Here is a 12,022-nt window from a genome sequence, read left to right as displayed (position 1 = left end):
AACATCTAACATTTGTGCATACTTTTGCTTGGAAGTTTTGAGTCTTGTTAAGCTTTTTAAAACATGATGATCATCTGGTTATGAAATCTACCTTTTTTCTCAAGTAGTTTGGGCTTTTTCTGTTTGGCACACTATGATTTTTATTTCGAAAGTAGATTAATTTTTTCCACAGTCTGCAATGATAAAGACAAATAATTTCTTGAGTTTACAAAAAGCTTTGAGGCTGTATAAGAATAGCCACAGAATTTCAAATCATGAATATAAAATATACCTAATCATCAAGAGACCATGAAATCACCAACAAAAAAAATTACTGTGTTGGAATATAAATTTTTCATTGATGTGCTGCAGTGACCATGAAATGGTACAGCCTAAGATCCTGAGGGAAAGGAGGAAGAGGAGTCCAAGCTAAAGAACAGACTTCAGCTCGTCCAGGGCACTGGTGAACAGGGTCCTGAGAGATGCAGCTCTGAAAGGCCAGAGCCTAGCACAGTTGCATGATCTTCATGGAGCACCTCCTCCAAATGCTAGAATGCTCTACTCCAATCCAAAAGAAGTTGGCGTGCACAGCAGGACACCAGTGAGGCTCCACAGGGAATGCCTGACCAATATCCAGCACAAAATGGAAGCCATCCAGAGCTGGGAATGGAGAAAGAAACATAGGAGAAACAGAGATGCTCTACCTGGGCAAGCTGGGATGGGGTTTGCAAAGTTTAATTGGCACTGAAGCTGGTACACAGGGTACAAGAAGGGTAGCAAGAAGGGCCTCTGCAGCTACATCAGCAGTAAAAGTCAAGCAAAATATGAACTTGCTGCTAAACGGGGTGGGCAACCTAATGAAGGACACTGAAGTACCCAATTCTTTCTTAACTTTGGTCTTTAGTGGCAAAGTCTGCCACCCTGAGCTTAGTGGCAGAATTTAGGGAACAGAGGAAGACAAAGACTGCATTAGGGATTGTTTTGTTAAGAGGGACACTCTCAAGTCCATTGGCCTAGATGGGATGCACCTAAGGCTGCCGAGATAGCTGGCTCATGTAAAAGCTGTTCTCCTCCATCTTCGTAAGGCCACTGGTTAAGAACAGAAAGTGTGGTTGTGAAATCTCTTTGGAGATACTGAAGTTGATTCGACAGGTGCTGAGCAGCCACATTTAACTTTGACACTAGCTTGCTTTGGGCAAGAGGTTAGACTGGATGACATGCAGAAATTGCACCTCAGTTCCGTGATTTTGTGATTATGCCCATTGCCTAACCCATGCATCTAAATCATACTCATTGCTGACCACAGATATACTACTACCAGCTGGAAAACAAGATTTCAAAATTGCTTCTACACACATTGAAAGTGGAAACTTTTCAAAGCTGCAGATGTATCTAACCCATAGGAAAACCTTCTGTTACAGAGAAGGGATTCATTATTTCATTGGTGTAGAGTCGCTTCTGTTATGGTGTCACGACTGTACAGTGACAGTGTCTAATCATTCCAGGTGTCCCCACAGGCATGGAAAGAAAGCTCTTCATTTCAAATGCTGTAATATCACAGCCCAAATACATTTCATTCTGAGTCTTATCAAAGAATGAGTCTCTGTCAAAATCCCAATAGCAGATAGATTTTTGAGAGCAGAGGTAGAATTACAGTGTAAGAAAAGTGTAACCAAAAGCTTCCCCTAGAATGTAACAACACTTAATTTAAGACACTATGTAGTCAACATAGTTGTGAAGGGTGACTTTCTCTCTCACTTTCTCATGTGAAGGCAGACAGAGCATCAGTCACAGGGTAAACTCTGTCTCAGGCCTAACAAGTCTATTTTCTTTGTTGTTATTACTACGTATTGCTGGCAGCAGAGAAATGAGAGAGATTTTAGTTCTGGTTACTAACATATCAAAGAATCAGGGAAAGAATGAAGGCTGCAACTTGATCGCTTTATGAAGAAACAAAGACTTCAAAAATGACTTTAAGACCCATTTGTGAGGCTTACGCTGATGGTCAAAACAGAGCATAGGACAGAAATTCATTATGAACAGGAGAGCTCCTGCAGTTCATGGGGTCTGTCTACCACAAAAAAACAAGAGCGTCCAAGTCCTCTCTCAATGTGCTATGTTTCTCTTAGTTGACATGTAGGTTAATATTTTTTTTTAAATATGAAAATGTATTGTATTCTGTCCAAAGCTGCCTAACACAGATAAAGGCATTGGTGTTGCTGGCATTCTTATATCGCTTCCTTATCTCCTTTGGAAGTTTGCTTCACAGAAGAATCCCCAGCAAATGAGCACCCATTTGCTCAAACTGTGATCTGGAAGAGGAGCACAACTATCATGGCACCTGCTGCCCAAATTTCTGGAAGCAAATGTGACTTTTCAATATTACATGGGTAATAGTGACAAAACCGACAGGTGACGGTTCTGAGGAGAGGTACCTGCACACTTAAAACCTGAGTATCTCCCAGAAATTGACTACACCCACCGATTCAGAGTCTACACCAATGAAATGAGAAATACAGAAACAAAACTGGTGATCAGCAGCCAGGCTACTGTAATTCCAAATAATCATTTCTATGTTTATTTTTTTAATTACTAGTCATTTTTCTATGCAATGCACTAACATTTCTTGCTACTCAAAGTGCAAAGCTTATTATATGAACCACATGACATCTTTTCCTACATCCTGGGCATGTCAGTCCCTGTCCTTTCTTTCCTTCTACATCCCATTACAAATAACTGACATTTCTCCTTTCCTGCACTTTTCACAGCCACTTTTTTTGTCTTTTTTCCTGCTTTCTATCTACATAGCCGTGCCTGCTTTTTTCACACAAACACATCTACCTGCAAGCCACCTACTCTTTGAGCTTCCCTATATATTCCCATTTACATGCACCCACTGGCTCTCGAAAATCACCCCACCACATTTTCTCTCCTTTTCACGTAAGCCAGACCTGACTCAACTTTCTTCATCTAAAAAAAAGGCTCTATTGAGCAACAGTGACAGAAGTTACCTTGCTCCAGGAATTATCTTTTCAACAATCCATACCAAAAATAAATACAAGGAGAACACTACTCCTCTTTTGACACCCGAGTATTTTGGAGCTGTTCCAGTATCTTATGAGATTTTTTTCAGCTACCCAGAAGATGTTTAAGAGGACACTTCATTTCAATACTACAACACTTCACCATTCTTTGCTATGACTAAAGTGACATTATTTTCTCTTAGCCATGAGAAGGCAAGACTTGCTGTATTATCAAATGACTGTCAGGCAATAAGCCACTGGGTTCATAGTTTAAGTGACAGGTCATCAACTACCTGACAAGGTCGATGACTCTCTCCCTTGGAGCAGTGCTGACTGGTTCATCATTAATCATTATGATCTGATCTCCTGGTATAAGCTTTCCTTCAGAGGGGCCGCCTGGAGACAAATGAAAAAAAAAAAAAAGCACAGGTTAGCAGACCATGTAGATGCAGACACACTCTGTGGTTCACATACTGTCGGTGGTTTTTTCTTCAACTAATAGCATGTTTAACACTAGCACCTTTTCTGACATTACCAGTACTTCCCCACCACAAAAATCTTGAAAGCTAGTGGCCTAGCGGCTTCTACTGAAGTTCCTAAAGTTGTGTTCCAAACCCACTTCTAGCCATCTAAAAATATGGGCTTGGTTTTCTGGAAGGCCTGAAGGACCCATAACAGGTGGCCTAATTCAGCCTTTAAGGTGTGATCAACCATAGCTTACTCATCCCTAATCAATGTTTGTCTGATATTCTTGAAAGACCACTCTGAGGATGACTCCTTTTCCTGTAAATAAACGATCCTGTTAACTTTTAAGATCAGGAAGTCTTTTTACACCAGTGTCTACTCCTTGTAGATACACCCTGTTGCCACACACTGTTTCCTGTCTGGCAAAGCAACACTGGAGAACATCTTATTCCTCTTTCCTATGAAATATCACTTACATATCGCAAAGTCATTTGCAGTTCTCTCCTCTGACTGTCCTGTTCTGTGCAAAACAAACCTGTGTCCTTCAGTCTGAAGACAGTAAGTTTCTATACCTTCAGTCTCTGAGTCTCTTTTCCTCTGGATTTCTGTTACTAGATGAACACAAGTTTTATGTACATCCAAAAGCATTGCCACTTTCAGTTAGACACAGATGTTTAGCATCAGTCTGAGTAGAAAATCAGATATGTAGATGTCTATGTGCTTCGGATTCTGACACTCCTGAAATGTATATTGAGTTTATGCTTTATAAAATGAACATAATACTTTGCTTCTCAGCATGATTACATGCCTAGAAGAGGGTATGATATCACAACTGCTAGTGAAAAGATATATCCTGTCTAGTCTTCTGTCTTTAAACTCTGCAATGATGATACATGGAAACCCCAACAATATTACCAATATGAAAATAAAGTCTTAAAAGAATGTTCAGTATCAAAACCAATTCATTTAACAAGTGAGCTAATGATGTTCCTTTCCTCTGTTTGGTTTGAGAACTTTACTTCGCTTATATATTCAGCATAAATGGCTAAAAATCAATGTAGGATAATGTTGTTTGGAGCTCTTCTTTCCTCCTATTCACTTAGAACAGAATATAATAAATACCTTTTCCAAATTCAACTTCAACAAAACCCACTACATTAATAATATTAACTTGGGAGAAAAGAACTCTCTGGATCTAGTTGAAATATTAGTTACACTGCTCACTTCATCTGAAAGCAATACAAATATAATCAATGCACACACGTGGGTAAATGACATCAGGACTCCACAAAGTCGATTTTGTCTCTGCTACGCTCTCTGTGGGGGTTCTGGAGAACATATTGAACAAGAGCAAAGTCGAATCCCTGCCCTTGGCTCCAAGGCAATTTTACGTAACAACTGAACTTTTAAGCATAGAGAGCAGGAGTCTGCTATTTGGGAGACTGATTAGTCCCTGGTCTGGTCCCTGCTAAGTTCAAAAATACCACAAATCTCACTAATTTTCACTCCAGGTACGACACTTAGGGATCTACTTCAACCTGGCTTTTCACCATATAGTTGTACAGAAGCATCCATTAAGAAAAAAAAACAAAACCCAGCAATAACGTTATCTTTTTACAAAGCAGTATTATAGTTAGAACCAAGTATTATAGTTACAGTTAAACTCCTAGTTCTCCTTGGGAAGCTGATGAAAAGAATGAAAATTATGTAAGTTTTAATCTTGCAACTCAACATACCTCTTGAAAACACTGATTCGATGGCAATGAAGGTGACATCAAATCAACAAAAACGTAACGGGGAGAAGACCTTCTTTCCTTGAATTAAATAGGTCAACTTTTTTCAGGCAAATAATAGTAATGGCTCAGAGTGATAATCTAAAATTGGCTTTTTGTTAACACATTTACACATAACGTTGAAAAACGAGTGCAAGGAGAGAAACTACTGAGTAATACAAGGCTTAATATCCTAACGAGCATTTGTGATTACTTTATCTGCCTGAATATTTTAACAGTACTCAAATTTGTCAATGTATATCACCTCAGTAGATGAAGTCAAAGTTTGCTTCTGGGTCAGGTGCGGAAAACATACCTGGTGTTACTGAGCGTACAACAACTGGCTTTTCACTACCAGCCACAAACCCAAATCCTAGCACAGGATCCCTCCTCATTTCCACCTTCCGAGGGGCTGGAGGGGTTATTTGGCAGCTCTCTATTCGAGGGTCTTCAAATGTGGCTGATTGTGTCATGTGACTGTGAGAAAAAAAAAAAAGATGGAAAAAGGAAAAAAAATTATTAAAACATGATTTTGTGGTATCTGCTTGAGCCAAGCAAATTCTGCAACGATATGAGATGAGTATCTGAAATGTTCTCACTATAGGAACTAAAACATCAACTTAATAATTTTCTATTAGATTTTCTTATACATAAAGTAATAATGCTGTTGGCAGGTCTCAAATACTAATCGATAGTATCAACCTATAAAGAGGTTTCTCTTTGACAGCATACATTTAATCATACCCCATATATGAAAGAAGAATAACCCAACAATAAAGTCTTTGTCATCTGTGCTTTATTTTTTCATCTTTCATTTTTGAAAGGGAAAAATGTGACCTACTCATAATGTAAAACATAACAATTAGAGTCTGCTTTTGCAAGAAGAGAGGACACACATTTAAATTTGGTTTTCTAAAATGATAAGCAAGTTTCCAAGCTGAATCCTCTCAGATTACTTAGGGCATAGGCGACAAGCTCTATATTTACTACTCGTTTAAACTTGCCAAAGTAGCTCCAAACTGTTCCATGGCAAAACCCAAACCAAACCAAAAAACCCAGAAGAAAATATTAAGAAAATACATTTATCAGCAATAATTAAAATGCTTAACTTCCAGCTACAGTGTTATGATGAAGCTTCCTTATACTACCTAGAAGAAAAAATTCTCGTGGCTAGAGGAAAAAATCTTGATTTTTCAAGCAGAAAATAAAAGGGATGAAAGCTACTCAATACCACATATCCATGAAAGAGGTTGAGGTTTAAAAGCACAGAGACTCCTAAATTAATGTTAATAAACACTGAAATGTGACTGATGCTGTGTGCAGATTGAACTGGAACATACTTTGTGTTTCCCACCCAATGTCTGGAGCCCCCTGCTGAATATGCCCCAGCTACCAATTCCCAGTGCTGATTAGACAGATGAACAGACCACTTCAGTGTCACACCTTTCCAAATGCCATGAACTCATGTGCTTCAGGAAACCTAGTCACCACCGCACTGGTGCACCTGGTCTCCGCACTGGTCAGTGTAGCATGAAGACAGACTAAAGCTCATGGCACTAGGTTACTGCAATCTTGACAGAGCTCAGATAGTATTTGTTTAAAGCTACCTGGCCAGCTGACACTTTTTTTATCTTCAACAGTCAACAGATCCACGGGTGCCGAACTAGCTCCAGCTCTCAGTAGATTTTAAAGTTTAATCTCCACATAAGTATTTAACAATATGAAAATCAAGTCATTTTCCCATATCCTTGATAAGCTTACATGTAATGTTATAATGACGCGTGGAAAAAACTCCGCAATCAAAATTGATTGTGAAGCAGGTCTGTTTATTGTGATTTCAGCTCTATAGAGTTGGGTGCAGTGAGGGTCAGGTACCCTAAGGATGCTTGCACCCCACGCCGTGGCTTTGGCCTCTTATTTAAAGCAGTAGAACGTACATATTCAAAGGATTGCTCAACCGCCTGGTACAGATGTATTAGACTATCCCGCTCCTGATGTAAATTAGGTCTCCTCCCCTTTGCACGTGCGTAGTCTTCTTACATGTTACAGGTCATACAACGTCATGCATCGCATGTCTCATTAACTCGGACTTATGCCTCCCCTGGGAGGAGAAAGTAATATTCAACAGTCTATTAAGCAGGCGCAGTTCGGGGACGGCTAGTCATTATCTCTTATACCTTATGACTCAGGTCCCTTTAGGCCACATCCTCCCTCGTGGCTGTAGAGACAATAGTTTTCTCCTCTTTATCTTGTCCCAAACAATGAAGCGTCAAGTGATAAGACCCTCTGCCTAAGCCTTGCATTCTTCAAGTGATAAAGGGCGCTGGTGAGCAAGAGCAGGACATAACCCTTTGTTTCTTCTGTCTGGGTAGAGCTTTAAGCGACTCAAGGGCAGGGCAGGCAAAGGCATTTTTAGCAAATTTAACTAATATTCAAACCTGTGGATATTTTTCTACTTTCCTAACTCAATAACATGAGAGTTAGGGGACATCCCATGTGACTAGTATTGTTGTTCTCGTCTCCTGTCCCTTTTCTACCTTCAAACAGAATTCCCTGAAAAACTCCAGACAGGTGGTCCATAAAAAGAAAGGCATCATTCAGAGATCTCTTTTCAGCATCAATGACACGCAAAATTTTCTCTGATATTTCCCCAGTGCATACACCTTGGCCATTACATCAATTTCTATTCTCTCCATGGTCTGCTTCTATTACTGATACACAGAAGAGCAGGAAAATCTCAGAAAACTCTCAGCGGGAGTTTATTCTTGTGACTGGTTTTTCTAGGGCTTTTCTTCAGAGAAACTATCCCTATCACTAGATTCAGTCTGCCTAAGAGTAACATGCTGCCTATTTATGCACATAATCAGAGACAGTAGAAGATACTTCCTTACAAAAATAGGAGAGAATACCTCTGTGTTCTCTTAGTATCTGCAGAAGGCGAAGTCAGCCAAGAAAATGTATTTTCTTTTGCTAAGTAAAGCATCACATCTAGTACTTCATTTTTCTCCTCCTTCTCCTGTTCCTCCAGTTTTTATCAATTAATTTTAGATAATTTTCTATTATGTTTATTCAAAAGAACTGTTAGAAAATCCAGAGGGTTTGACACAGACTCTATGAAATCTACCCTCAGGACCTTCCATCAACACTCCTCCCGATCAGCCCATATTTATGATTTGGGCTTCTAGATACTCAACCATTTTGTCTTTCAAATGGGAAGCTTTCTGAGGTGTCACTGGTATTTCAAAAACCACTTCAACTTATGAACTTTGCTTTGGTAGAGAATACAAAACTTGGCATTTGTCACCTCTTCTAGGTGACAGCCTTACCAAACTTTCCACAAAGTTGAAATGTTCTATTTAATAATTTCTTCCTAATAGCTCTTTCCATTTTTGTAATTAGGGTACAATTCACAGCTCACACTGTCTCCAAAAAGGAAATGCCATATTTACAAGCATCTTGAAAATAACATTTGAGCCTTTGAGAATTACTTTCCTGCTGCTGTACATTCTCTCTCTTCAAGAACTTATGTAGTCTGGTTTGAAAACTAAATCATGAAGCAAAAAAGTAATCAAAGCCCCCCCCAAAACCCCACCAACAGCAGCACTTTGGATAACAAATGCCAAGAGCAGACACAGAGATTTGCTCAAAAGAGCAGCCCTGCTACTGGATGCCTTTCTCCAGCCATTGTATCAACTCGCATGGAGTATCTGCAGCAGCACAGCATCAGTTATTTAAAGCCTCAGCGAGAGGATCAGCAAGGAACAGTCCATCATGATTCTGAGTGGCGCTGCAGGTTTCATTGATTTTTAAGGTTATCCACCTTCAAATACATCAACTAAAAAGACTCTGCATCGTACACTTCCACAGCTTGCTGCATCAGATATTCTTGTACGTTGGAAGTGTGTTTCATTCAGTACGTTGGAAGTGTATTTCAAGAGAGCAGCAAGATAGATGAATATGAGCCCACAAGAGATTAGATGAATACTCAAAGCTTTGTGTGATGGTACATTGACAAACCCACTTCCTCTTGTGGCTAGTTCATTATCAGGATGCCAGTTGTAGTACCATAGTTCAAGACTAATTTGAATTTGGCATTAATTGGAGGTGTTTGATCTCCATCTCAGCAATGGAAAATACTGACTCCTGAAGAATAACTATGCTAAGAATTCTAAAGCAGATTCTAATAAACTTGGGCTCAAAATAGCCACCTTGGGGAACGGAGGATCACGTCAACAGTGAAACAGCTTATAACTCCAACACTGCAAAATTTCCAATTGCTTCAATCACACTAAAAAATGTGTTTAGATGGTACTGTGCCTGGATTATACCTAAAGATTTACTTTTCTGAAGGAAAAATGGCAGAAAACGAAAAGCCAGGATTTTTAAGTATGAACTGTTCTTTCCACATACACAAACACAGGCTGCACTTAGATCACCTTTTCGAAAAGAAATACTTACTTCCTGCCATTTTCAACGATTGAGATGAGTCTCTGCTTTACAAAAGGCTATCTTCTCTGATGTACTCTTATTGTGAGCAGTGGCAGACAGCTGCCATTACTGAGAGGAATTCTTAGAGAATTTCTTATACATGGATTTTATATACCAACCTCTTCCGAGAGATAAACTACTAGCTATGGACAATCGGGTAACAGTGGAAAGAAGAGAGAAGACATTTGAGTGTGCATGCACTGACATACAGAATGGAGGCATTGCAGGGTAGCACAAGATTCATGTGCACACTCATCCACAAAGGGGCCTACAGGGAACACATGAGGAAGAAAATCAGGAAAGAAAAACACCTTGGGGAACACTGATAGTTGTGACAAGGCAGCCAGCATCTGCAAACACATCTCAGCTGCCCAGGACATTATGGAGAGCCTAATGTAACAAGTGCATACCTGAATTGACACTTGGGAAACTCAGAGGTATGGTTTAAGGGTGGCACTTTGAATCTTTGTATCATTAGCTTCATAATGATAATGCTTTCTATGGAAACATTCTTAGCGATTTCCTCATTCAAATTACATGCTGAATAACCCAAGGAATATCTAAACAAAGACTGTAATTAAAATGAGAGCTTGATTTAATAATGCATATTAGTAAGAAAAACAAAGTCTCCAAGCACAATGCTTTTCCAGCCTTTGGACTGGAAATGTGTCATTCCCAGACCCTTAGGGATTAGCAGATTAATTCTGAGAGGTTTGTCTATGGCAGCTAAGAAAACCTGTCCTCAGCAGGCTGAAATTTGTTATGCAGGGGTTTGCATTTCCACAAGAAATGGCTTAAAAGTTTAACTCGTCTAAGACACTGAAAACCACAGCATGAATCCAGTGACTCTAATTATGATAAACATTGTGTTGGAAATGCACAACAAAGACACCTGAACAACTTTAGCTCCATTCTGCAATGGCGTCCAAAAAAAAAAGAGCAGGAAAGGTGACACCTCAAGGTGAGTTTAATACAGCTGCACATCGACACTAAAACATCTTAACCATAATCAAGTGTCTGTTGTATCATATCACGACAGCATGGAAACAGGTTACATTTTGGTGTTTCATTTGGTGTTTCCACGTTACAGCTTGGTTCACTTACTTCTAAGGTTAACATCAATTCTCAATTTGGAGGGTTTTAATCCTTAGCTTTTGAATAGTTAATGTCTCTGCTATACAGATTGATTTAACTACAAAATAGACTGTTTTGCTTTGACGCAGCAGGTGTAACCCTGGTCGATGACAGAGAAGAGTCTATGGAAATGTCAAACCACTCATAAGCTGATGAGTGGAAGTGGGTGAGGAGGATGGAGATAAGGACTTTTTATCAAAGGTTTAATTCAGAAATAACAAAACCACTTCAAATTGTTGAGCTCTGTTAAAATCCTGTCTCATTAACTTGGTAGAGGATCCGCTTTTTTGATTGCAGTTGTGATTTACAAAAAGACAGGCAAGTTAAGGACACCAAACAGGACCCTGCCCATACTGCTCCGAAACTACATCTTGGTTCCTACTCTATTAAGAGTTGCGCACTCAACTCTCGGGTTGCGCACTCAAAATTTCCTTTGCAATTGGAAGTCGTAGAAGCTAGCGCAGCAACAAAAGATTTGATTCTCACTCCACCACCTGTCTTCAGGAATCAGCTGTAAGTAAAAACAGCTTGAGACTCGAGACAGTAATATAGAAGCTGATAAAAAAATGAGGGTATGCTATAGTTTTCCTCTTAAGAATCTGGAAAGACTATCAAAACAATGATGACAGTTAGAAGGAAGCCATCACAGGTGAGACCAAATGCACAATCTCTCCAGAAGATTAAAAACTGACCTTCATTTATTTATCTTAAATAGCAGCTAAACATGAAAAATAATCCTCTTCCTGCATACAGGTCAGGGCAACCCCAAGCTCAAACACAGGCTGGATTGAGAGCAGCCCTGTGAAGGACTTGGGGATGTTGGTTTATGCGAAGCTCAACGTGACCCAGCAATGTGCACTTCTAGCCTAGAAACCCAGCCATATCCTGGGGTGCATAGAAAGAACGGTGACCAGGAGGCCAGGGGAGGTGATTGTAAACCTGTACTTCACTCTCGTGAGACCCCACCTGGAGTACTGTGTTCAGCTCTAGGGCTCCCAAGTGTAAGAAGGATCTGTTTAATTGAGTCCAGAGGAGAGCAATGAAGGTCATCGGGGGCTCACACTGTCCTCTCTGACGGGCTGAGAGATTTGAGTTCTTCAGCCTGGAGAAAATAAGGTGTCAGAAAGACCTTGTAGCAGCACTTCAGTACCTAACGGGAGC

The 12,022-nt window shown here is 39.8% G+C and overlaps 1 protein-coding gene across 1 annotated transcript in view; it reads right to left on the bottom strand.

The window, feature by feature from the left end:
- Positions 1-3,295: 3,295 nt before the first annotated feature.
- LOC104491251 (FERM and PDZ domain-containing protein 4-like) overlaps positions 3,296-12,022 on the bottom strand; it is a gene marked incomplete at its 3' end in the record, with an annotated part of 51,808 nt that continues 43,081 nt past the window's right edge. The window contains exons 2-3 of the mRNA XM_010133638.1: positions 5,556-5,716; positions 3,296-3,398 (exon numbers count right to left, since the gene is read on the bottom strand). Coding sequence (XP_010131940.1) covers positions 3,296-3,398; positions 5,556-5,716 — 264 coding nt within the window. The remainder of the gene's footprint in view (positions 3,399-5,555; positions 5,717-12,022) is intronic.

The sequence above is a fragment of the Buceros rhinoceros genome, unplaced genomic scaffold (genome assembly GCF_000710305.1).
Source record: "Buceros rhinoceros silvestris isolate BGI_N320 unplaced genomic scaffold, ASM71030v1 scaffold3053, whole genome shotgun sequence".
Taxonomy (NCBI): domain Eukaryota; kingdom Metazoa; phylum Chordata; class Aves; order Bucerotiformes; family Bucerotidae; genus Buceros; species Buceros rhinoceros.
The sequence above is the reverse complement of the archived record's forward strand: the minus strand, read 5'-3'. Positions and strand labels throughout refer to the sequence as shown.